The sequence below is a fragment of the Gallinula chloropus genome (genome assembly GCF_964237585.1).
Source record: "Gallinula chloropus genome assembly, chromosome: 15".
NCBI classification, from domain to species: domain Eukaryota; kingdom Metazoa; phylum Chordata; class Aves; order Gruiformes; family Rallidae; genus Gallinula; species Gallinula chloropus.
The window spans coordinates 5,655,546-5,682,297 of record NC_140100.1 but is presented as its reverse complement, the minus strand read 5'-3'; the positions used below and the strand labels follow the sequence as shown (position 1 = coordinate 5,682,297).

Here is a 26,752-nt window from a genome sequence, read left to right as displayed (position 1 = left end):
CCAGCCAGCAGGGCTGGACTCCTTCCTTCAGTGGGGCTGCGTTTATATCAATGGAAGCACTTTGCCCATCCCTACGGGAGCCAAGGCAGTGAAGTGCTTGCAGCAGGTTAGGGCTTGCGGGCCACGATGGAGAGGAAAGCTTTCCTGCCTGTCAGAGAGTTAAAGTCCCGTGCCCCATGCTAAGCAAAATGCCTCTGGCGAGAGGAAAGAACAGAGCCCAGCCTTGAAACATAAACAGTTCTCCCTCCTGATCTCGCCTTTAGTGTGCCCTCAGTGCAGCCTGGCTGCTGGCTCTGCTCCTGCCTTCCCTTGAGCTGCAACCTTCCCTGGATCACCTGACCTCCACAACTCACTTGCCCTTCCTGTGAAACAAGGACAATATATTCCACTGGAAAACATGCCAGACTACAAAGATTAAATGTTTTGGAACTGCTAAGCTGTGTTATTGTTGTGAACCAAACTTTTTCTTTCCCAGCTCAGCAGTTGCCTAATCCTGTTAGTGGCACTCGGAGCAACCCTCTCACCCACCTTCTTTAGCAGCTTTCATTCTCTCCATGTTTTTTTGACCACAGCGATCTTTTATCCCACATCAGAATATATGGTGTGCTGCCAGTGCTTCTTTTGGGTCCAGCTATCATCTTTTAAGGGTTCCCATCCCCTATGAGGATGCGTCACCCCGAGTGAGATCGTGGACAGGCTGTGCCCCCTCCCCGTGAATTTGTGGAAAGGGGTATATTTTATGTCACACCTTAGCTGCAAAAATCACACCATTACATATACCACCATGCCACACACCTGTCCCCCATGTCATACCCACCACCTGCTCCAGGCAGGGCAGGCAGGCAGAGGTGGTCTCGGCTGGGGATGGGGGAGAGAGAAGGTCCGCAGCAGGCAAGGGTTGACAGAGCAGCGTCGTGGGGTGCCCCACGGCTGCCAGCTGGGAAACTGAGGCAGGGTCTCGGCGCCCCGCAGAGCCCCCGCGCCGGGGAAGGGGAGGGAGCGGGGCTGGGACAGGCTTAAAGCGGGCGGGAGGCGCGGTACAGCCGCGCCGTCGTAGGGCGCTTGTGCCGCTTTAAGGCGGCGCCGCCGCTCCGGGCTCGGCCAGGCACCGGGAAGAGGAACTGGGCTTTGCACTGCCGGGTCGCCCGCCGTGCTCCGGGCCGTCCCGGCCGCCGCTGCTGCTGCCGCCGCCGCCGCTGCCGCTGCTGCCTGCACCACGCTCGCTGCAAGGGAGGGATGGGGCGGGGAGGGGGAGGAGGCGCTGGGGGCGAGGACGGGCCTTTGCATCCCCACCGCACCCCGCCTGCAGCCCCTCTGCTCCCCGTCGCATCTCTCTTGCGGCCCCCCCGCTCCTTGTTTCTGCTGCAGGGGGACGTGCTTGCCAGGGCCGCTTGCTTGCAGGGTGCTTGCTTGAAATAAAAGCCCACGTCCCCCCCTTCTGCTCGGAGATCCCCCCTATTCCCTGCTCTGAGACACCCCCACCCCCACCACCATGATTTTGCTGAGCAGCTTCTTGCACCTGCGGCCTCGGCGCTGCAGCCCCTTCGCAAGGCTGGGCAGGGGGAGCAGCCCCGGAGCGGGACCCCGCAGGGCTCTGCGGGTGCTGGTGGATATGGACGGGGTGCTGGCTGACTTCGAGGGAGGCTTCCTCAAGAAGTTCAGGGCCAGGTACCCCGACAAGCCCTACATTGCCCTGGAGGACCGGAGGGGCTTCTGGGTGTCGGAGCAATACGGGCGCCTGGGACCTGAGCTGAGTGTGAGTCTATGCATCCCCCCGCTACGCGCGTGGCTCTTGTGCGCTGTGCAGCTGGAGCTCTGTGGGACCCGCTGGCCACCGGCTTGTGGGTGCTGTGCTGGGGAGGGCAGCGGGTGCTGGCCAGAGGTCCCACCAAAACACAGGTACAGGTTTGCACATGGGGGCTTCCAGCTGTGCCTTTCCCCTCCCCTCCCCAGAAATCCAGCATTTTTCGTGCATACATGTCTCATTTTCCCTGCATGCATAGATGGAGGTAGATGCAAGGAAAGGAGATCTTCCAGAGCATCTGCTTTAAAATACCCCAAACTGCATAGCTGGGTTTTCCTAGCTCTGATTTGGCTGAGCTGCATGGATTCCTACTGTTCCTAGACTGATCACATACTTCCCCAACAGCAGCGTGATGGGTGGGACACAGCAGAGAAGTTGAGAGCAAACCATTCAGTTGATGCTTTAAGTGAGGGCTTACTTAGAATTAAAACAACCCCAAGCCCTCCCATGCCTGAAAATTACTGTAATTTTAATAATTAAAGCCTAAAAAGTAGAAGCTCTCTCAATGTCGTACATGATCATTCAGTGAAGGGCTGAGTGCTGCAGAAAGCTGATTTTCACCTCTACAAGTAGTTTCCCATCTTGATGGGATGTCTGCGGTCTCCTCTGTGGATTGCAGTTGCACTAGTTGAAAGGTGTTACAACAAATGAAAGAACTCTTGTCATTAGTGATATGATGGCTACAAGGAAGGGAGCATGAGTAAGGTCCAGGGCTCTCCCACTGACAAAGTCCTCAGCTTACTGAGCTAAAGGAATGACGTGTCCTCTCTAGCTGGGATTGATGGAAAGGGAACAGAGGATGTCATTCATGCAGCAAGGCAGATGCTGTAAGTTTGGTGGGATAATGTATGATACATCATGATTTTTCTTGATCTTAACTACTTTGGATGTGTTAAATGAAGTGAGCTCATCTTGTGTCTGCTGTGATCACATAAAACCACAAAAACCTTGGGCTGAACTTTCACAGACCAACCTCAGGGCAGCCCTGACTTCGCCCATGGTTTCAGACCAGGGATAGAGTTGGGAGCTGCGCTGTGGCCACAGGCAAGTGGGTTGTTCCACTCCCCCTTCATCAGAGGGCACCGTGGACCTGGTGGAGGAGAGCCAAAGAGTCCGAGGAGCTGAAGGTCCCAGCTGTAAAAGTGAGAATGACAGCTCAGCAAAACAGCGAGCACCTGGAAGGATGGGAAGCCCTGGACAGGCAGGGCAATCACTTCTGAGGAGAGATAAGGAGAAGGGAATGAAGGGTCTGGCCTGCCTGGCACAGGGTGGGGTTCCCAGCCTGGGTGGGTGTTTCTCTCTGCCAGGGAAGTGTGCTGGCTTCGGTGCCGCAGGCTGTGGGAGCTGAGCAGGTCTCCTCCTCAAGAGGAGCTCAGTTCTTCCCCCGTCGGGCTTAATTACAAAATGCTTTTTGACATAAGTGGAAGCAGAATCGCTGCGGAAGTCCTTGCTGTAGGAAAAACACTTCAGGGTGGTTTGAAGTGCTTTGCCGCGTCAGGCCGCGTTTCTCAGTTGTCTCTTGTGCAGCTACAGTCAGGATCTTAAAACATCATTGCCCACCAGTCTAAGGTGGAGGAACATGGCAGCTCTTGCCATGGTGCTAGGGGGCATTTCTGCCAGCTCTCTGGCACCAAATCAGAGCATGTTGCTTTGAACATGCATGAAAAAGGCTTTTCTTCCCTCCTCTGAACCACTGACATTTGCCTCTGCTCGGGCAAGAGGGAAGCATGCAACAGGCAATCTGTGTGGTCTCTCCTTTAGAGCTGAGTACCTGGTCTCACATTACCTGGGATTTTTTGAGAGACACGGGCTTTGGTTCTGGCTCGTCATGTTAAACACCCGGTGCCCGAGTGTGTAGTGGGTTCGTGTGTTCATCTGAGAGCAGGCAAGGTCTGCATCTGAGAGCAGGCAGCCAGTGGGACGAAGCTCTAGAACACGAGTCCCCAAGTGAGTGCTGTGTTTGCTCTAGGCTGTTGCTGCCCTGAGCCTGGAGCCCACAGCAAAGCTGCAGCTGCTTGTGGTGCCTCCTCTCTTCTCTCAGTGCAGGTGTAGTGAAGGCAAAATGTGGTGGGACAGACTAGATTCCCACTCATCAGACCAGAGGGAGCTGCAAATCTACCTGCCATGTCCAACCCTTCTAGTTTTTGCTACAAGCTTTAAGAACCAGCACATAACATCATGGAGGCTGCTCTCCCCACCCTGATGCTCTGCTGGCTCCTCCATACTGTGCAATACAGGATGGGCTTAAAGTTCCTTTTGTCTCTATTCCCCCACCTCAAATACAGAAGCAGAGGTGCTCAAAGTCAAGATCCATGCTTCAGGACAGGGCTCCCTTTGATACTTCTCCCCGCTGCAGCTGCTGAGCTGCATTGCAACACCAGGACCGGCCTGCTTCTGCGGCCCGCAGCGGCACTGCAGCACTCCCAGGCTCTGCTCCCCGAGGACCCAGTGTCTGTGCAAAGTAATTACTCTCCATGGCGGCTGACGAGCCATTACCTGTTTGAGGGAGCACGGGAGATGTTCCTTAGAGCAGCAGGCAGCTGTTGCAGGCAGCCTCTGGATTCTGCCCTCATCCCAAGGTTTTGCTCCCTGGGGTCTCTCTCTGCTCCCTGGGGTCTCTCTCTGCTCCGCATCCATTCCCATGCCCCACACTAGTGTACCCCAGCTGCTGACCTCGGTGATACGTGTTTCAGACCCAAGCCTGGAGATGCTCCATTTCCCTGATTGAAATTGCCCAGGCAGCCCTGAGGAAGAGCATCTGCATTCATCCTGACGTGGAGTTCATCCTATAATATGCTTTCTCCTACGAGAGCAACCCAGCTGCTATTTTAAGTGATTTGATCGAGAGGAATAGGCCAGACAGCATCCATAGCTGAACAGCATTGCATTACAGCAGGGCTATCAGGCTACCAGAGTGTCTCTGGAGGCAGCCCCAGGGTTTGGTTTTGTTCTGGACAGCCCCCCCACTTTTCACCTTGAAGGACTGTGCTGCTTCCTCTGCCTGGGGCTGCACAGGCAAACACAAACCTGCTCCAGAGCATCTCCAGCCCAATTGTATGGGACGAGTGCTGGTTGGCAGGCAGGGAACAGAAGAACCCACAGAACCAAAGTGGGTTAGCAGGGGGGACCAGAGCCAGCATTCTCACCGTCACTGTGCTTTGTCCAAGCAAAGGGTGGGGAAGAGGCATGTGCAGGGTGAAGGGTGGCAAGAAGCCCTGTGCAGTAACTGCTCTTTCATCTCACAGGAGAAAGCCATCAGCATCTGGGAATCCAAGAACTTCTTCATTGAGCTGGACCCACTCCCTGGAGCTGTGGAAGCTGTGAAGCAAATGGCAAATATGGCAGAGTGAGTAGGAACCTGGCTGTGGTATTTGGGGATAGATGGGGGAGCAGCAGTGGCTTTGCAGGCTCATCCTTTTCTCAGCAGAAGTGCTGGAGACAACATCAGTGTTAAAAATGCCTACCAGCCTTCTGGGCATGGGTAGAAAGAGAGGGCCTTGACTCCTAGAGCAGTGACTGGGAAAATCAGCCATGTGCATCCCCTTCCCTTCTGCTCTCTGCCCCCAGCGAGGGTGGTGAAAAGGGAAACATGCCTGTGCTGTGGGTGTGGGTACACGTCCTGGGGTTGGGACCCTGTGAGCTGGGAGATTAAGGCTTTAAATCAGCCCTGGTTGGGGAGGGGGCAGATCAGGAGGGCAGTTCTGGTTTGGGTGCCTGCCTGCTCAGCCTGTGAGCAGGGGTCCTGCGTACGCGGCTGGGTGCCTTTCAGGCAGGAGCGCTTGGCCACCAAGTGACACTCTGCTGTTTCTCTCCTCATGGCAGCACCGATGTGTTCATCTGCACAAGCCCAATCAAGAAGTACCGCTACTGCCCTTACGAGAAGGTGAGCAGGTCCAACTCCCAGCTCTTGTTCCATGTCATGCTGCTGGGCGAACGCTGTCTGACCCCTGCGTGCTGTAAAATGGCTGTGACATGTCCCTGCTCCCCCAGTTTTGTTCTTAAGCATCTTCACGGAGCAGCAGCTCCACCACCAGCCAAGCTTTGCTACTTGCATGCACTGCAGTGCTTGCTCTGAGTATTTCATCATGATGTCAAGAGCTGCTTGGCTTTGAAAGAACTTGTGCTTCGGCAGCACGCGAAGCTTCGCCACTAATGAACTTGTTAAGAGGAATGTCCTCCTGGTGCGGGGCTGAGGCTCATGCTGAGCACTGCTGCTGCTCTCCTGAGCAGCCCCAGCACCATCCATCAGCCTTCCCTGTGCTCACAACTCATCCCTCACCTTCCAGTACGCCTGGGTGGAGAAGCACTTTGGCCCCGAGTTCCTCGAGCAGATCGTTTTGACACGAGATAAGACGGTGGTTTCTGCTGACCTGCTCATAGATGACAGACCTGATATAACAGGTAAAGGAGGTGTGGGGTGGAAGGAGGGACCAGAGGCAACCCTGATGGGCAGATGGCATCCAGGGGCGATGGGCACCGGTCCCTCCATGCTTGTGTAGTCTCTTGTTTAGGGGGTTGTGTGCACGGGCTCCTCATGATGGAGTAAGATCAACCTCTGCCTCTCACAGACAATTTGTCCAGAGAGCTGAGCTCTCTCCTTGCTTTGCAGGGGCCGAGCTGAACCCCAGCTGGGAGCACGTGCTCTTCACAGCCTGCCACAACAAGCACCTACAGCTAAAGCCACCCAGCCGCAGGCTGCAGTCCTGGACCGACGACTGGAAGGCCATCCTGGACAGCAAACGCCGGCCGCCCGGCCAGACCAACTAAACACCAGCCTCCCACAGCCACCCAGGGCTGTGGCCACCTACTCGTGTCCCTGTGGAATCCTGCTGAAGGCTCAAACCACTGATGGACAGACAGACATGCTGTCTGAGCTGTGGGGAGGAGGATGAGCTGAAGCACATGGCCACCCAGACAGTGGATCTCAGCCCAGCTGTGCCACAAGGGACCAGCAGCAATATTGGCCCATGGACCCAGCAGCCCAGCTGGGGGACATGTCCCACTGGTTCCTGGGGTGCCTGTGCTGCATTTGCACCCCCTGCAAGGCCAGCCTGGTGTTTCTGATGGATGATGTCACCCTCAGTGCGTCACTGCCCTTGTCTGTGCACCATGTAGCACAGACTGGCTCTCCAGCATCCTCCCTGCATTACGGTCAGGGATCACTAGGGGGTTTCTTTCGTCCTTGCCGGGCATCATACCAGGGCTGCCTCGGGGGACACTTACTCCTGGCTGGTGCCTGGTCGGGGGAAAGGCATGGCTGGAACGGCAGGGGGAGCGTGTGGATGCTGCCCAGGCTCCCTGCACCGCAGGAAAAGTCCCTGCAGCAGGATATGGGGACAGTACCACTCCTGCCGTGGATCTGGCCATGGGGAAGAGAGCCCTGAGACACTGCTAGACCCCAGATGTGTAGCTGCCCTCCAGCTGGTGGGAGGGATCCCCACTTGCCCTCATCCCTGAAGAGCTGCCGCAGCTTTCGAGCTGGGTCTTTAGAGCTGATTTGGGATGAAGAGAGGGGCTCTTCTCCCACCTGCTCATCACTTGTGTGCCACTCACCCGGGACATCTCCAGGCCAGCAAGCAGGTAGCAGCAGTGCCAGCACCAGTCCTTCCTGGGAGCTGGGCAGTTCCTGCAGGAGCTCATGGCTCACCCTGCCAGCCAGGGATGGGACAGAAGGTCCCTGGATTTCAAAGCCAGGAAGGTCTGCACACGCAGGCTGCATGACCAAGCACCCCATCTCCCTCCTCTTGGTAGTGTCCAACATCAGCTCTGGGTGTGCATCCTCTGGGCACCCTGCTACCACGTAGGAGGTCCTGGGTGCTGCATCCCACCAGGGTCAGGCACCAGGACAGTCCATGACGCCGAGCATCCTAAAGCCTTTGGTGGGGAGCTGGCCAAGAAGACACTGCTGGGTGGAGGAGCAGGGTTGGTGGAGGAGCCACAACATTGCTGAGAAGTGGGTAAAGCAGAGGCAGCGGGGGTGTCCGAAGGGCAGGGTGAGGGGTGTGTTGGTGGAGGATTTTGTGGCTGCATCCATGGATGCTGTTTCCAGTCCTCACACACCGTGAGGGAAGAAGTTTGGGGGATGTTACTGTTAAAGGCTGGGCAGCCCATCAGCAGTGCTCACGGGACTCTGTCATGGGGTTAGTGTGTCCTGGCTCTGGATGTCTGAGGACAGAACGTGCTGCTGGCTCTGATCACCTTGTGCTGGGACCCCTGTGGCATCCTGGTGTTCAGCCACACAGATGGTGTGAAGGGGCTGTGGCATCTGCAGCTGCCTGTGCCAGACACTGCTGCCAGATGACTGTGCCAAGGCTGCTGGGAAGCTGCACCCAGGCACTGAAAAGGGAGTGTTTGGAGCAAGGGGCAGCTTCACGAGGGATGCTTTTTGCATAGCTGCACCCACAGCCTCTTCCTCTCTAGCCTGGCTCATTCCTGCCTCCCAGAGCCCAGACCAGCCTGGCCTTGAACTGCAGCAACCCAGCAAGGCACTGGCAGCACCAGAAAGCAGCCACTGCTGCTTCTCCTCCGCCTGGCCCCAGAGAAGACACATCCCAGCTGCTGGGGAGAGCCAGGCGTCCCCTCCCTGCCTATGGTGGGAGCTGGTGCTGGGCTGCCCCAGGCAAAGCCCCGGGGATGTGCTGGGTGCGTCAGGGCCGACATGCGAGTGCGTCACTGCTGACACTGCGGAGATGATGTGGCCTCTGCTCCTGCCTGCCCCTCACGCCGTCTGGGATCCCACCACGCACTCCTGGTGTCCTGAGGACTTGCTGGCTGCCCCCACTGGGACATGCAGCCCCATGGGCCAGGGTGGTGGCTTGGCTGGGGTCAGCCAGCCTGCACTGCTTGCTCACCACGCCTTGGCTTGCCTCTCATCTCTCTATGGGCCCCCTCCATGAGCTCAAAGCTACATAGCCAAGAAAGAACTTATTTCAGCAGCAGCAGCCAGCCCCCTGCCATGTGCAGGACCTGGAGGCACTACTGAAGTCGGTGCTTCCAAACCTGTGCCTTCCCCAGCTGCTGTGGGGCCAGGGACAAAGCCCACATTGTCTCGGGTCTTTCTGGAAGCTGCTCCATCTCTTGGGATGGGGTGATTGCGTAAAGGCAGCGTGCTTTGGCCCATGGCAGTGGGAGTTACATACCACAAGGATTTTTTTTTTCTGTTTTTTTTTTTTCTTTATTTTTTCTTCTGTTTAAACCACTGTGTGCTCCTCTGGGCCGTGGGTTTGGTTTGAGGGGTGTATTGGCCGGGGGGGGGAGGTTGCAATGTGCAGCCACCTGAGATGCAGCCCCCTGGCTAAGAGCTGCCTTGGCTGGGGTTTGCAGGCAAGGTGAGCACCATGGGCAGCCACTACAACTGCAGAGCATCTCCTACCCCTTGGCCCTGCCAAAGCCCTGCCAGCTGCTGGCCCCATCATGCAGTCAGGGTGGCCTCGTGGGGTCTGAGCTGCTTTTTTTCCCAGTGGCACCATTTAATCCTGACTTACCCAAGCTCTTCAGAGCTTACCCATCCTCGAGCCAAAACTAGATCTGGCATGTTGTTACGGCAGCACATAAACCAGACATTTACCCTGAGGCTGGGGTGGACCCAAGGGACATGGCTTTCCACACATCAGGAGGTCTTTCCTCCCTTCATGGGACATGTGATACTGAAAAGACCACGTCAGTTCACACCAAACATACTTGAAAGCAGAGCTGGAGTTTCTCATGCACGAGGCTCCGACTCAGTGCACAGCAATCCTGAGCAGGTAGCTGCTCTGTTTGCTCCTGCTGAGCTTGGGGCCAGGAGGTGGCTCTCCATCACCAGATGGATCAGCCCTTTCCATGTTCAAGCCCTTCTGTGGCCAGCTGAGACGCACAGAGCTTTTATTTTTAAATGCACATCTATACAAGCGAGGCCAGTGAGGAGCACTGCAATAAACACTGGGTTTTATTGGCATCCAGCTTCCTAGAAATTAAGTTTGGGTTTTGCAGCTTCCCACTCAGCCTCTGCTGTCTGTGGGGAGGAGTGTGTGTGTGTGTGTGTGTGTGTGTTCACCTGCAGGCTTGGACAAGTCCCCATGTCCTAAAAGCCTGTAGCCAGCCCCAGCAGTGCCATTACCCCATTAAACAGTCCCTGTGGGCAGAATTAGGGGTGGGTTTAGGTAGCTATCAGCTTCCTAAATATAATTTATAATAAATAAAGCTGGAAAGTGTGTCTCCTGTTGGACCACAGAGCAGAAGCAATAAAAGGGGCTGGAGCTGTCACGGGCTGGCTCTCCCTGGGATTTTGTACCTTGTCCATCGCTGTGGGGTCATCCACCTCCAGGCACACAGGCTGCAAGGTGTCCATGGAGGTCTCTTGCCTGCTGTGGGCTATGTCACAAGGACTCCGCTGTGCTCCACCAGTGTTTGCATGCTGTGAGCAATGCCATAGCCCTGCCAGACACACAGAATCAAAGGCAGGGGGGCTCACAGGACAAACCCAGTGGACTGGGGAAATCCCCATTTCTGGATGGGGCTCCAGGGCATGATGCTCCAGTGGCCTTTCCCGGGCTCTCCTTGTAGAAAGGGATCAGTCCAGCCTGGAGGAAGCAAGCACTAATGCTGGGACAAAACATGGAAGTGGGTTTTTTCCCTGGTATTCACTAACATTCAGCTTTACAAACTGCTTGATCTGTCCCTTCCAGCCCAGAACACTGCACTGGGTGGTTACAAGCACCCCAAGTGAGCTGGAGGTGCAGCCAGGAGCCAGGACACCCAGGCCAGCATGGGGACTGGGGCAGCACAGCCCAGACTGGGTGTGGGTCCCCCCATAAGGCTGCCCCAGGGCTGGTTTGGCCAACCCGCACCTCTCTGCCCCTGCTCTTTACCCACCACCCTTACCCTGTGCCAGAGGTGCCAGCTCCCCAGAGCAGTGGCTGTCCTTTCCCTGGCATGGGGACAGAGGCAGTGGGTTTGACACCAGCCCTGTCCTGCCCTGGGACTGCAATGGCAGCGGCACTGGGGATGGTGCCGTGTGTTTCCCAGCAAGGTGGAGCAACCACAACCCCACCGGCCCGGTGAGGGCTGGCAGAGCATCATGAACCACTGGCACACAGCTGACCTGTGGGCCCACAGCCATGTCAGCTCATCCACGCTCTCCTGCATGCCTTTTCTTCCCTTGAAAAGCCTCAGGTTGCAGGTATCGTGTATCTTCCAGGTGACAGGCAGAGTTTCCATGGCAGGTGGAGGCGGAGGAGGAAGGAGGTGATGGTGACCTGAACCTGGCCCTGAGCTCAGGGGCACGTGCTGGGCCAGGGCCAAAGGGAGCCTTTGCACCCTTCCCATGGTCAGGGCTGCTGGCTAGGGCAGCCTTGGGCAGAGCAGCACTGCTGGCCAGAAGGAAGGATGCTGAAGGCAAAGACGCCGTGTCTAACGTGTACGCACTGCCCTCGGCTGGGGGCTGCATTTGGGCATTGCCCAAACTCACCAAGGAGTACCAGAGAAGGGTTTGGGGGTGCCCTCCTGGCAGCCAGTGCAGCCACCTCAGCTGCTGGGAGCGGGGTGGGGGTTTCAGCACCTAAATCCCATAGGGAATTCAAATCCCATAGGGAATTCACCCTGAGCACCTCCTGCTTCACCCCCGTCCAAGCTGAAACAAGGCTGTGGGACCCGGCAGGACGGGAGCAAGTGATGCTCCCGCCTGGATCCCTCGGGGGCTGGTGCCGGCCGGGTAAGTGTATTTATTCCTCAGCTCTCCGTCCGCCGGCTGGTGCACGGACACCTCCAGGCCGGTGGGAAGCCGGGCAGAGCCAGGGCTGCGGGGCCATCCCTGACGCAAGGGCAGCGGGCGGCGTGACGGGGCCCGGGCAGGGGACGGCGGGAGGGTGAGTCACCCAAATGCGCAAGAGGAGAAGGAGCGGAGGCAGCGGCGGCTCAGCCCAGGGCGGCCGCGGGCCGGGGCTTTGCCTGTGCGGGGCCGAGTGCCGGGAGAGGAGCGAGATGGTGCCCTGGGTCCCCGCCCGGCTCCGGCGCTCCGCCGGCAGCGCAGCCGCCTCGGTACGGGAGAAACATCCGCTAGAGGGGACTGTGCGACCGCGTGTGGCACCGGGAGGCCCGGGGAAGGCTCCGGCTCGCCGGGACGCGGGGCTGGTCCTCGCTCCAGCCTCCCGCGTATCCCAGCCCGGGATGCCGGTGCCGCCCGCATCCCTCCGGCTGGGCACTGCAGCCCGGCCGGCACAGCTTCCCCGGGGCCGACCGGGGCACCGGCGGTACCGACGGAGCTGAAGGCACTGGGGAAATGTGCTGGGCTTGCCCTGGCCGGCAGCTAACCCCCGCCCGAAGCCCCTACTTAAACACCCTTTCTAAGCCCCCTCCCTAAACCCCCTCCCTAAACCCCCTCCCTAACCCCCCTCCTAGCCGCTCGCCCACCCTCCCCAGCGGGATGGGGCAAAGAATTAGATGGGCAAAAGCATGAAAACTTTGTCGGTCGGAAGAGGAACTGGGTGTCCATAGGATCCATATAGAAAATACTCCTGGAAAAAAAATCCCCCCCTTTTCCTCCCTACTTCGGCTCAGCCCACTCACTTCCCCCTGGGACCCCACAGCTCTCCCAGCGCTGAGACTGTTCATCCTGTCCCTGCAAGCCCCAAACTCCCCAGGGACCCTATTACTTTGTTTTTACCTCCATCTCACTCAGAAGCCCATTGTTGGCGGGCAATGGGGGGGATTGGGGGGGGCAAAGCCACAAGCGTTGAGGGTGGGAGGAACTGGGAAGGTGTCTGGCAGTTTCCACTCACTTTCCCCTTCTCCCCCAGCACTATGGTATCGTTTCCCTCCTGGGAGGATTAATGGGCTTTGCTTCTCTATTTGTACACAAGGACTTAAGTAATGCACTCCCCAGGGAGGAATAAAGCTTCTCTTGCCCCAGTACTGCTGGGGAGGACAGATCAGAGCCCATGGTGACAGGCTGCATCAGCTTTCCTGTGTCCTTCGAGGCTCCACAAACGCTGAGCCCATCCTCCTGGCAATGATCCTGCAAAGTGTTTGTTTGTGACAGTGTCAACAAACACGCTTGTGGAAAATATTGTGTTTAAACGAGCATGCCACCCTCTCCTTGCTCCCCAGGGCCAGGCCCATGGACAACACAGGGCCACAGCTCCTGGCTGCCAGAAAACGGCTGCTGGTGCTGCTGACACTGCACTCGCAAGCACCACTGGGATCTGCAGCCCCGGGAGCATGAGGCTGCTTTGTCTGCTGTTCCCCTCAACCACCAAACCTGCCAGCACTGTCCCAAACAGCAGCTCCTTCCTGGAGGCTCCCAGCTTACAGTCCCGGAGTGGGGATGCAGCCAGGGGAAGGGTCTGACCACAACCTTGTAGAGTCCTTGTGTCTCGCAGCCACAGAGGTACAGTCACAAAGGCTCCAGGGATCCTGCCCAGCTCCATAAATATCCATCACAGAAGACACTGGTCTCAGCTCACCCCATGAGCAGACACCCACAGAGCTGAGCTTGCATATCCACTCCTACAACCACCCTTGACAGGTCTGAGCCTGTCCCTAGCCCCAGCTCCCTTGCCCACCCGCTCCCCCTCAGCTGTCAGGTACCAACAGTGCCCCTGGGATGGACAGGGTGCCTTGGGAAAATCATGCTGCTCCCCTCCCAGAACAGACTCACCCTGAAAAATTACTATTTTAAACTCTAACATGCCAGATTTTGGGGAAACTTGCCTTTGCTAGGTCTAGGTCCAATCCACCAGGTCCCAGAGTATGCGTTCAGCATCTCCAGGTTGCTGGGACTGGAGCCATGTCCCATCTCTCTAGATCCAGGGAAGGAGATTAACAGCAGCAGCTGGAAGGCTACAGTGAGATACTGGGTGAGAGCACCCAAAGGAAACATGGGTAGCTGTCCCCAAGCCCTACGGGTCCCTGTGACCTGCTCAGTGCCCGGGGTGCATTTCCATCATGCCAGCCCGGCTGGGCAGCACCAGCACTGCTCTCAATGCTTGCCAGGGATGGGGATGTTGGTGAGTCATTCAACGGCTCCCAGGGATGCTCCAAAATGCCAGTGGGGTCTGGGAAACTCCTGAAGGTGCAGCAGGGGCAGCTGGGGATGCCAGGGATCAGCCTGTTTAGTAATGGGGAGTTGAGAGGGCTCACCATGGGTTTTGGGGGATGTGCAGGGGCAGCTTGTGCTGCAAGGGGTGAGTCCTTCCCAAGAAAAGGCATGGGAATGGCAGGGACCTGCTGCTCTTGCTGCTGCAAAGGTGCCTGCACACAGGGCCGATGCCACCCAAGTGAAGCTCAGTGCCACCACTGCCATATCGCTGCTGAAGGCACCACCCAGGAGCAGGCAGGCAGCAGCCAGTGCCCGCTCTCCTCCAGCTCTCCACCCTGGCAGGGCTGGGATCTCTGGCACCCCATTACCCTTTACAGCTCCATTCTCACCTGCACGAGGCTTTTGGCTGGGCTCAGTCTGGGAACCACCTGGCTCATCACCCTCACCCGGCGGGGGCTGCTGGGCCAAGCCATGTCCTGTCCTGTCCTGCCCAAGGGCCCAGCTTCCTTCCCCTCCCAGTTACAGCCATGCCAGCTAATGACTCCATCAGCCCTGAGGAAGCATCGCAGGGAGCGGGTGCCCGAAGCTTTTCAGGTGTTACCGCTCCCTCCTCTTGCAGGCATCACCTTTGCTCTCAGTCCCACAACACCCCAGGCTCCTCACAGCCTCTGGAAAAGCAAGCTCATGCCTTGGATGCCCATTTTATAACAGATTTTTCCTTTTCCAACCCAGCAGTGTGATCTCACGGCTGTGCTTCCTGCTCATGCATCTTGCACACGTCCTTTTTATCATGGGGAAAGCGATCCCAGGCTGGTTCCTGGGGATAGGCACTGGTGCAGGTGGCAGTCGCAGCCCAGCCAGGCACAGGACCTTGCTGCAGCTCGGGACACAAGTGCTGCTGTGTTGGATCTGCTTCCCTCTTGCAGTGGGGCATAAGCTTGTTTATTCTCTGCAAAACATAGCAGCCTGTGAGAAAACATGCCTGACTCAAAACCTCACTGGTCTGGCACCTCCTTGGTCCAAAATCAAGCTCTGGGTCACCCATGAGATTTCAGCTCATGGAAACAGAGGCATAAAACGTGTTTTAATATAGTGGTTGTGGGTGCCTGCATTTATGGGTGATAGGAAAAATAGGGAGGTGATTGTCCACCCTGATCAGCGTGGGTCAGGACCCACTGTCAGGGTCCCTGTGTTTGGGTGCTTGCAAATAGAGACCACAAAGAGCTGGTGAAAAAGGGCAAAGCTTCATTTCTGCTCTGCCTAGCACAGCCTCAGGGCATGATGTTGGGCTCCAGCATTCCCCTCTCATCGGACCACCACCTTTTGCATCTCTCTCCCCCCAGATTTGCAGCTTTGCAGCCCCGGTGACAATCCAGCACCCCGTTTTCTGCACCACCCAGCTTTGCTGTGTGTCTGCTGAACACCTCGGACGTGCCAGGAGGAGCGTTTCGGGTACCTCACCTGCTTTCACTGTGCAGTCCTGTTTCCCCAAACTCCAAGGGAAACAGCAGCAGCTCAACAAGGGCTGACCCCCGTCAGACCCAACCGGCTCCATCCTGCTCAGAGGTGGTTGCTTCATCCCAAACTAGCTAATTCTTGCTGCTTTTTCTATTCTTGCTTTTGAACGAGGGAGGGGAGAACAAAACAGCCCTGGGGGTGAAGTTACCTTCTTAATTAACAAGGCTGAGAGCTTTGCAGATACTGTGCAAAAGGAGGAGAAAAAAAAAATAAGGAAAACTGGGCAAAACCGGAAAGGATTGGGTTCAATTGTCAGACCAATTAACCTAGATCTGTGCTCTCCCTCTGGATGAATAGCTCATTATTATGTAATTGCTTGGGCCCAGCTCCTGATTGAGAGAAATTAAAATCAGACACTTAACAAGGCAACCTGGTGTGGAGATGGGATGCAGGAGCTGCCCGGGGAAGCCATCTGCAAGGCAAAACCCAGCGAGAGCCCGAGCTGTGCAGGGGGCAAACCTGAGCCTCAGCTTAGAGGCTCTTGCTGGAGTGGGTGTTATCTGGAGCATCTGCAGCATCTCGGACCCAAAATGCCACCAGGCTGGCGGATAATTTGGAAAGGCTCTGGAGATGATCAGCAGGTGGGAGGCCCTGATTTAGGGAGAACTTAAGTGTCTGTATAATTCCAAGGTAGCTGCAAGTCCAGCTTAGCTCAGCGAGGGATTTCAGTGAGATACGTGGTGTGCTCAGCCAGGGACAAAGTGACTCAGGAGCTCTCTGGTCTGGAATAAAAATAAAATTCATTGTAAGCCCTACTTGGCCCTTTCCTCCACGCTCTGTGTTAGGACCAATCTGCCCAGAGAGGAGGAAAAATTCCACCATTACAGACTTTTAACTCAGTACCTAATAAAAAAGCCACTAATCCTAATAAATCAGCCCAAGAAGACTAGCCAATGCCGTGGCTCCTCACCCTGTTCCATCTGCAGGGGGGATGAGTCCATATGCAGTGGGAAATTCAAATCCAATGTTTGGGAAAGGGCTGCAAGTTTCAATATTAGCTTAAGAGTAGGCAAACATGTTTTGCTGCTGCTGAAGTGGAAGGCATCTTCACGCAGGAGGGGTGGCTTTTCCCATCCCCCATGTTTTCATCTACCTCTTTCCCTGCCTGCAAATTATTAGTGGAGAGGGAGTGGAAGCTGCAGAAAAGCACCATGCACACCCCACACACCACTTGAGCTTCCAACCGAGCCGTGCCAGCCACTCGCCCTCCTGGCTTGGCACCCTGCAATACCTTAATATCCTCCAGGACTTTTTGGGGTGCAGGTCCCGTGTTTGGTTTGTGCTGGCTTTAAACTTGTTTCCAGCCCCTTGGCCAAGCCCCCAGCTCTGTGTCCCATCCTTAGCAAAGCCCCACTGCAGCGTGTTGCAGGGACACTGCTTGGTGTGCAAAGCAGGGATCTTGAAATACAAAAAGCACCGGGTACCCTAATTTAAGCAGTTTGAGCTTATCCCAGTACCAAGCATCCTCAGCTGTTGTGTCTGGTGCCTGCAGTGCCAGTCACACGTGTCCCCAGGGCCAGGATGGCCACCTCATGGGGCCAAGCCCCATATACAGCTTTAACTGACTCTCTCCACTCATTCTTGGTAGCTGCTTTAATTTTTCCTAACGAGCTGGGTGCCTGAGATACAGTCAAAACTTCCATGGGTCAAGCAGAGACCAGCACAGGGCGAGAGGAGCCCATCAAACCCTCCATCCCTGGCTGACAAAGCCCAAAGGCTTGAGCAACACTACACAATGTGCCTTTAGGGAAACCACTGAAGCTCTGGCTGCACCACGTGTATTTATTGACATGGAAAACAGCCGCCCCGTGTTTTGCAGCTCCGCGCCCCAGGCACAACCCGCAGCCGCCAACACCCTTCAAAACATCCCTCTCTCCTGAGATGCTCACCCATCTGCCACCCTCTGAGAGGCTCTGAAGGGATGGTTGCACACTTGGGCGGTTCCATCCAGTGTTGAAACAGGCTCGGGACTTTCCTGCGGATGCCCCAGGATTAAATCAAAAGGATTTAAGCAGATGGTCAGTTCTCTGCTCTTCATCGTTGGCAAAATGGGAACCGGCTCACTGAGCTGCCTACCAGCACTAATTAATGTTTGCAAAGCGCTCTGCTCTGCACACTGCTGCCTGTGTGCTAAGTGCTATCATTAGTATTATTACTAAGCTATTTATGCCTGTTCCAGTGCTTTCTCCTCCTTGTCCCAAAGGTCTTTTCCTCTCTTTCCTGTGCTACTGGGTTTTGGAAGAGGAACCAGCCATCCCAGGCTCTGGCTGGCTGTAGCTCAGACTCCGATTCCCAGTTTACCAGCAAAACCCTCTGGCTGTGCCAACACTGCTGGGCTGGAGCCATCGGCTCCACGGTGAGGGCAGGAGCGGCTGGGGACTGGGACAATCTGACTGGGGTTGGGGTTTAGCATCATTATCCCCATCCATGGGCAAGTTTGTTGTCTCACTGCCTCTCCTAATTGTAAGATGGACATGATGCTGCTGCCCTGCCTCCCTCATCTTCCCACAGGGAAAAGCTTTCCTGTGCACATAGGTGCTGTTTGCATCCCTCTCTCTCTGTCACTGCACAGCGAAGGCTTTTGTGAGAGACAGGAGGGATCACTCATCCTTCCTAATGACCTAAGAGGAGACCGAGGCGCAGGGGAGGTTCAGTGATGGATGAGCTCAGCTGTGGTCTGTGACAGGCCCTTGTCCCCGTGCAACAACCAGGCAGTGATGTCTGCTGCCGCCGGCAGATGGGACGATGCATTCCCTGTGAGAAACCATCCTTGCAAGGCAGCGGTCTGCAAACCTGCCTTGGGTGAAGCCTTCATCTGAGAAACAGCTCGCTCCAACCTGGGCTGCTGCCTCTGGAAAGCAGTGAGGAGAGCGCAACAGTCTGCTCATGGGTGCATGGAGCAGCCAGTGCTCCCCATGGGTGCTGAAACTTTGGAGCAGAAGATCTTTACCTTGATCAGTGTTCTGAGACACTGCTTGCACGTCCTTTGCTCAATTAACCTAATGAGGCAGGACATTCCTTAACATCCCCACTGACATCTTTTTGATACCAGAGTGCCTTTCAGACTCAACTGGGAAAGAAACTGCCCAAGACATGAAACTAGGGCAGCACCTGAGAGGGACTGATGAAAACAGAGAACGGCGCTGAGCCAGGTACCCGACCTGCTATGGGGTCACAGCAGGCAGCATCCACACCCCTGCGAATTTGGGGTGATGAGGGCATCTTCACTGCAGTCAACTGTAAAAACAGCAAAACAACTGGCCTGGGGACTGATGCTGTGCTTCAGATGGGAGGCTTGGGACATGAATATTTCCTTTTGGTCCCCCACAGCAAGTGCATGAGTTGAAATGAAGCTCAGAAAGCTGGATGCAGGATGCAGGCAGAGCAGGCAGTTCCCAGCGTGGAAGCAGAGCTCGCTCCATCCAGGCAGCAGCCAGCACAGGTACCACTGAGCCACTATAGCCCTGGGCTTTGCAGAGGTTGTTTGGACCAAACAAAGGATAGCAGAAAAAAACAGCTCCAGCAAGCATGCGGTCAACATTTTCTGCGTGGTTTGAATTATCCATGACTTTTGACCCAAGATTAAATCTAGTGTGTAACTGGTGGTTACATATTGAGTCATATGAGCAGGCTAATCGCAGGAACCCCATGTTCTCCAACCAGCCTGCGCCCCGCTGGGGCTGACTGCAAATCGCTCACGTTCTCTAGCCGCAGCACCCTGCGGCTTTTGCATCATCCTTTTAATTCAGTACTTACAAAGCCTTTTCTTTCATCTGACCGGTATCTCAAGCCCAGGACAAGACAAAACTGGTGATGCCACAAGTGACAAGCCCAAGGAAGCCAGGTTTCCCATCATGTTTTGCTGCTCAGTGGCTGCTCCAGTGGCTAGTAAAAGGCTGGGCTCACACTGAAGTGTTTTTCTCAGCAGGAACTGTCTCTTCTCCATCAGCAGTTCTCTTGACATGCATAGAAATAGCCTTTTGACTTCTACCTTTGCCTATAATTTGGGTTAAAATGAGCACTGGAGTCAGCAAATACTAGCAGGGGGTGAGTGGCAGGTAAATGAGTTCTCCCAGGGTGCGATGTTTGCCTCGATAGCCACTGGGAAGGCTGAGGAGCTTGGCACAGCCTGGCCCTGGCCCTCCCTAAACTCATTTTTAGCTCTTTGCACCTCCCTTCCCTCTCCTCAGGGCTGTGGGAGGCTGAACTGATTCCAGCTCCCGGGGAGCCCAGGTAAGTGCCTTAGAAGGCCGTTATCAGCAACAGCAATCGGGTAACACACTCCGGTGAGTGCAATCATGTGGGCTCACCGGGGTGTTTCCCAGCACTGGTGACTGGTATGGGGCTGGCACAGCCTGTGTTCACTGGAGCCCTTTGCCTTCCCTATGCCCAGGTAGGCTGGGCAGCAGGGCCAGCCTGGGGACTAAGGGAGGCCACAAAATGGGTCTGATCTGGGGTCTGTCCAGGTCCCCAAAAGACTCCAGCAAGTTGGAAGAGTGTTGGAAGAAGTTTGTGATGTGCAAGGGGTCCCCATAGGCCTGCACACCCCAGCTCGGCAGCGGGGACCTCACAGGAGCAAGGCAGCAAGGGGTGCAATGATGGGGTTCAGAGGAGAGAAGGGCAAGGATCCCATCGCCCTAGACCCTTGCAGGCTCAGGGCTGTGAGAAGAGACACCTGGCTCTTTGCAGCAGGGTTAGAATAAAGCTAAATAAACAATTTTCCCTCAATAACATACTGGCTGGTAGAAATCCAACAAGAAGAGTGTGATCTCAGTGCAGGCTGGTCGTGTGTCTGACTGTGCTGGTACGGAGCTGCTCCACAAGCCACTGCCCAGGAGGGATGTCAGTGATGCAGGAGGCAGGGGACACATCTACCCTGGGTTCAGAAAGGAGACATCTGTGTCCCAGTGGCCCCAGGACTCTCCTAAAATGCCCTGGAGGGTGGTGGTCCCCAGCAGTCCCCCAGCCAGCACTGGTTTTGGTGTAAGCCCACATGCCCCAGAACCCCAGGTGTCCCCCAGCTCATGGCAGGCCCCAACCCTACACACCTGATCCTGCCTGGGGGACCTTCCCATGTCCCCTTGTGTCCCATCCCACTCCCCGGCAGGATGCCCAGCTCCTTGCTGGTCTGAACTGGTGCAGGCATTGGCACTGGGCTTTCACCTGCTCTCAGCCAAGGTGGTTCTGCATCACTTTGCAGCGAAAATAAAGAACCAGCTGGAGGGGAAAATCCAGGGTTAGTAAACAGGGCTGAGCAACCACAGACCTCTCACCCAGGAGAGGAGGAGGGCAGGGAGAGCCAAGCCTCCTGGGGGCACCCAGGGCTGGATTTCAACACCCTGCAGAAGACAAGATGCTTTTCTTTAATCGTCTGGGTCCCAACCCTGCCCTGTGCTGCCCCATGTGCGGCGGCGGGGAAGGGGGGGTGGCTGTTTGGTCTGGCTGCAGAGTCCCGAGCTGATAAGGAGGAGCCGGGCGGGAAGGGAGCAGCAGGGGCCAAGGGCTGAGGGGAAGCGGTTGGGGTTTGGGCTCTGCTCTCAAGGCTCAGCAAAGAAGGGTGATGGTGCAAGGAGAGGTCCTGGGGTGGGAGGTGCGTCCTCAAACCCCAGTTAGTCAGTATTTCCACAGCCTCTCTGCTTTGCTTTATTGCTCAGCTTATTTCCCCATGTCCAACACCACATCCACCGCTGCTCACCTCGATTTACGTCACCTGGTGTCCCTCCTAGCAGTGCCAGCCCCCACCACATCCCTTCTGAGTAGGGGCAGAGGAGCAGACCCCTGAACTAAAGTTAAAAAGTTGCAGTTTAAACTCTCCCATCTGTTTTTTTCCAGGAGTGGGGTGGGTACCTCTGAACATCTGCACTCCATGACCTGTCCTCGGGATGCCACCGCTGTCCTCAGGGGACGCTTGTCTGTCCCCTGGGCTCTGCCCCGCATGGCCAGGTAAGGTCACGCCAGGCCAATCTTGCTCTTGGGTTCCTTCAGCGCTGGCTGTGACGGCTCCGTCCCACTCCACCTCTGGCATAAATCACAGCAGGCTACAAATCCCTGCCAGCCTTCAGGGACCCGTCCCCAGGGAGGGCAGCGGTTCAGCCCTGAGGCAGCAAAACCAAAGATCGTGTTTTTCCTGGGGATGATGTTACCCACAGGCACGAATAAGAGCCTGGAGCACGGGGGTGTGGGCACCACAGCACCCCGGGGTGACACCAAACCAGCCTGACCCCGTGCAGGGATGACTTGGGGCACGAAGCTTCAGCGGAGCAGATGCTTCCAGGCAGATCCAGTCCCCGGCCTGTCTCCTGCATGAATCCAGCACAGGGCAAAGGGACTCGTCTGGGCAATGGGGGCATGGGGAAGCAATATGCAGCGTTGTGGGGGTTCAAGGCAATACTGGGTGTTGCTGTGCTGAGGAGGCCTGTGGCCAAAGGGGACAGGAATGGAGCTGCCCCAGGGGGTCCCTGCTACTGGCCCTGGGGACCTGTCCTCACCCTCCCCTTGGCTGAGCTCTGCCAGCAGAAGGATTTGGGGAGATTTTGGATCAAACACCACAGGGCACACAAACATACTCACACATTTGGCTTTCTGTGGCACAAGCAATTGAGAACAGGCTTCATTTTTCCTAGTGAACACCTCTGCTCCCTGCTGGGATTACCTGGGAATCCTGATTTTCTTTTAAAAAACCAGTTTTCTGTACCATGACGGCGGCTGCAGAAAGCCAAAGCCTGCAAAGGGTGGCCTGAAGTTGTCACTCCACAAGATTAAATGGGCTCTCAGCACACAAGAGGGGCAGGTGAACACAGTGGGTGCTCCCAGGGAGTTACTGGGAACATCCCAGGGATTTGCCGGAAAGCACTGGAGGAGCCTCCATGCCAGTGGCGATTGCCACGTGCAGCGACGTGGCAGGGCCTGTGTCATTTCTCATCACTGGCCAGCTCCACAATCTCTCCTACGGGAAGCTGGCAGATTATTTCTCCATTTGTGGGTGTGTGAGGTTGATAAGGAGTGGGGCCGGGAAGCAGAGAGACGCTGAGCTTTTTCTCCTTGGGGCTGCTCCAGGGCAGGTGGTGGGTGACACAAAGGTGCCAAGTCCCCATCAAAGGGGGACTGTGATTTGCCTTTTCTTCTAGAAATAGCCCTTTCCATGCTAGGGGGAAAAAAATCCCCTTCTCATCTGCTGCCTGCCTCGTGGACAATATATCAAGCTGCAGTCTGGTGCCAGCCCTGCCTGGGAGCATCTTCCCCATTTTGGTTGTGCAGGGTCACACCGTCCCTAATTTCTGTGACCTGAAGGTCCTCAGGTCCCTAGGTAAGAATCAGCCAACCCTGCTCATGGCCAGATGTGGGGATCAACCCCCCTTTTCCCCACATCATGGGCATGAGGATGGTCTTGCTGCAAGGTATAGCTGTTCCCCTGCAGCATAGACTGGGATTGCTGGCCAGGGACTAGTGGGTGGCCCTGAGATGGGTTTTAGGGGTGAGGTAAGGGGCACCCGCATTCCTCGTACGCTGGTTTTCTAGTTCAGTGCCCTGTGCCACTAAGGGCAGCAGTCACGTTTTGCACCGAGCAGCAGCACAAACTCCCTGACCTCCCCAGGGCTCACCAGGCACCACGTGAGCCATGGCGAGAGCCAGTGGGGTTTCCAGCTGAAGGCTGTCCCTTTGCCAGAGCTGCTCGTCCCCGCTGGTGGCCCTGGGGGGGCACCCCCAGCTAGCCTGGCTGCAGGAGGGGACAGGGAGAGCTTTGGGATCTGCCACCAAAGGACGAAATGGGAACAGAGCAAGGGTGCAGCGAGGCCACTCGCTGCCTTAGGGCTGCTGGGCCATGGTGTCCCCGCCGTGACAGCCGTGATGCCGTAACATCCCAGGAACAGCCTGAAGGTCCCACTGCAGCTCCCAAACTAAAAACAAAAGTGCATCTTGTTCCCATCCTGTTTTCAATGCCAGAAAGGTCGGGGCTGTGAGAGCCCTGCCAGGCTGGGCAGCACTGCCAGCTCCTGCCGCCCATCCCAAGCTCGGCACATGCAGGGACCTGTGTGTGTCACTGCTCCTATCTGGCTGTGCAGCTCCCTGATGGCAGTGCCGGGCTGGTGAGTGCTGGGGGCCTCCTCCAAAGCCCATGTTTGGAGAATCGTGTTCTTGTTCCTGCTCCCTGCACTGCCCAAGCATGTCAGAGGGAAGGGAGATGTGTGGGAATGCTACATCTGGGGGGACCACCTCCCAGACCCCTGCACCCAGCGTGGCCCCGATGCCCTGCTGCAAAATGCCACTAGCTCCCAGGATCTGTCCTGCCACCTCCAAATCCCTCAAGGCCCAGGAAGGCTTCATTCCCCTTAGATGGGGCCATTCCTAGACTGGCTGGTGCTGCCAACATCAAGGCTGCCGTGGGTGGGCAGCCCTTCTCCTGGGATGGCTGGGGGAGGAATGCAAAGGGTGGCTGTGGCAGGAAGCGCAGTGTGGCCCTGTCATCGCCCCTGTCATCGCCACATCGTGCTCCGAACTGCCCCCCCTCCACCATTGCCCCATGCTTGGTGCCTGCATGGGCTGCCACCTGCTCAGTGGAGATTATTAGCAGAGAAAATCGTTAAGCACAGGGCCGGGAACTCGAGGAACACGCGCGCACTGCCACTTGGAAATCAATCCCGGCCGTCTGCCCAGGCTGAGTTTCCTCCTGTCCAGCTCCAAGCGACCGCAGGTCTGACCTGACCCAGCAGGTGTGGGTCCTGCTCCCACCTTGAGCCCTGGGTGGCTGCTGCCAGCCCCGGGCTGTGGCACTCACTGCCAGTCAGACCCCAAAGCCAGGGGCTGTGTTGTGCCCACAGACTGGGACCAACCCCCATGCCCAGGACCCAGCTGAGCCCTGGGAGGAAAATCCTGCCCCAGACCCAAGAAGTGTAGGAAGCTGAGAGGGAGTTGTGGAGGGGCACTGCAACCTGCTCCCCCACTCACTGTCCCTTCTACCCAGGAGTGATGGTGGGAGGTGCTGAGCAGGCAAAGCTGCTGCACACTATGTGTTGTTACTACAAGGGACAGTTGCCCTGCCCAACCCTGCAGCAAGCAGAGTGATTTTGGGGACTCTGTTCCTGTTACACAGGGAGCAGCGTACCCGACAGCCATGACTCTCCCTCTCAGCACCCTGTGTCCCCAAGGCAGCTCTGGCATTCTTGCTGACTCAAGCCACCAGGGTATTGACATTCGCTTTGACCTTTCAGATCACAAGGATGTTCTGTCCTTCCCAGCCAAGTACAGCCTGGATACCCCGTGGGTGGATTATACTGTATATACAGCGCCTGCAAATATGGAGCTGGCAAAAGAGAAGCGTGTTTGTGTGCTGGCTGGGGTGCGGCGATCGTGGGATGGGAGTGAGGAGCTCTTGCCAGAGCCTGGTTTTCCTCCTGGGATGCCTGAGTGGATGCAGCACACCAGCAGAGGAGGATGGGGATGGTGGCAGGAGAAATGTCAGCAGCTGCTTTGATGTGAGGGGAAGAAGGGCTCCTGCAAAGGTAGGAGCTGCAGCCCGGCCCTGGAGCGGCTGTCCCTCGCTGCCAGGTCTGGAGGCTGCTCCCAGCTCCAGCTAATTATGCTTTTTGTTTTCGGAGAAGGTGAACTGGAACTGCAAAGCACCATGCACAAGTCCACCACGAGGGCCTTGGATCAGAGGGATGGTGCCTTCCTTCCCACCCCACAAACCCTCTCCCTGGGCAGTGGCAGAGGCTGCTCCAGTACAAAAGCTACCCCAGCCCCACAAGCTCAAGCCAATACAAAAGGCAGCACGTTGCAGTGCCCAAAGGTGGAACAGGCAGCTGCTGACAGAACCAGCTCATGGTGCTGAATTAGCATCCTCCTCTCTCAAGTATGGCACATACCAAATCCCATGCCCTGGGATGGCACCCTGGCAGCGAGTGGGGCTGGGAGTGAGTTGCATGGTGTTGGGGGGAGCTGTTCCCATCACCCCTTCCCCTCACAGCTCTTGGGAGCCAGTCAGACCCCAGGCAGGTCTGCTTCCTGCTGCCCTCCTCAGCCAAAGGGTTTTGGCAGAGGGCTCCCAGGCAGCCCCCCAGCCCCGCCAGCAGGAAGGCTTTGCCTCATGGCCGGCTCCATCCAAGGCTGTCGTGGCGCAGATCCAGCCGCCCCGCAGCCCCGTGGCGCCAGGGAGGCTGACGGCTTCATGCTCCCAGCCCAGATGTGCTGCTTATCTCTCCCCTCTCTTGCCCTGACACATTTTTTCCTTCCTCTTCCCACCCAGCTTGTAGAACTCTCATCTCAGGCCCCAAATCATCCTTTTTCCGACTGCTTTGCAAACCCATTTCCAGGGGACTGTGCACATTAGGGGCACAAGTGACAGCCTGGCAGCAAAACCCTTCTGCCTTACATCTTTATGCCACATTGATGTCCCCAAATCCCTTCCAGCAGCCAAGGCAAGGTATGGCAAAGGCAGCTGGGATGCAGTCACAGGGCACAGGCAGTGGAGCATGGACGCCAATGCCCAGCATTGCCTCCCTGCTGCTGGGGAGAGGAAAACCTCTGTTTGAAAGCTTCTGCAAGGCCAAGGAGCCTGGAGGGTTAATTTGCTGCTCTGACAAGGTTTACACTTGACAGTCAGCTGCAGGCTCCTGGTGTGTGGAGAATAAATGAATAGCAAGCGAGGTGCAGAGCCCAAGGCTGGGCTGGGAGTTGTGGGATAGGGTGGGATGGGATGGGATGGGATGGGATGGGATGGGATGGACAGCCTTTGCTGATGCTGCTCCAAAAATGCATGTCTGTGAGCAAGGGCAGATTCTGTAGCTGGCTACTCAATACATCCTGCAGCGCTGAACCATTACCAGCAGCCATGCCAGGTGCTGGATGGGGTGCAGGGAGCGAAGCACCACACACTCAGCTTGCTCAAATGCTCGCTTCTGCTGCCATGCAAACCTCGTGCATCAGAGCTGCCACAGCCACAGCCAGCCCTGCCTGGAAGGTGGCAGATTCCTGGGTCTTTCAGAGCGCTTGTTGGTGGAGGAGAAATCAATTCCCAATCAGGGGTTTCTGCTGTGTGGCTGGTTCATCTGCCCCATCACCCTGGGGGAACGGGTGATGTTCACTGTGGTCCCAGCCCAGGCCATGTGTCTGTCCAGCATGGAGTGCATCTGCCCAGTGCAAAAGCGTGGGGAGGCTGTGGCAAGCCCTGCCACCTGCAACAGCAGCACTCAGAATGAGGGGCACCGAGAGCAACACGCTGTGTTTGAGAACACACACAGCTCATTACACCAAGCAGCGGCTGTGCGCTGTGCAGGCGATTCCTTCCATGCCTGGTTTCTAAGGGGAGGAAGTTTCTGACTGCTCATCTGCCAGCTCTCCCCTGCAAGTGCTGGTCCGTGAGCCTGTCAGCTAGTTTAAAACACCATAACATTGAGCAATGAAAGAGACAAGGGACC

At 56.6% G+C, this 26,752-nt stretch overlaps 1 protein-coding gene across 1 annotated transcript; it reads left to right on the top strand.

The window, feature by feature from the left end:
* Window positions 1–1,492: 1,492 nt before the first annotated feature.
* NT5M (5',3'-nucleotidase, mitochondrial) lies at window positions 1,493–6,943 on the top strand (the record flags this gene model as incomplete). Its single annotated transcript, XM_084270823.1, has 5 exons — window positions 1,493–1,756; window positions 5,050–5,150; window positions 5,627–5,687; window positions 6,091–6,205; window positions 6,414–6,943. The coding sequence occupies 5 exons, from the start codon at window positions 1,493–1,495 to the stop codon at window positions 6,569–6,571; spliced, it is 699 nt and encodes a 232-aa protein (XP_084126949.1). The 3' UTR covers window positions 6,572–6,943.
* Between the last annotated feature and the right edge of the window lie 19,809 nt (window positions 6,944–26,752).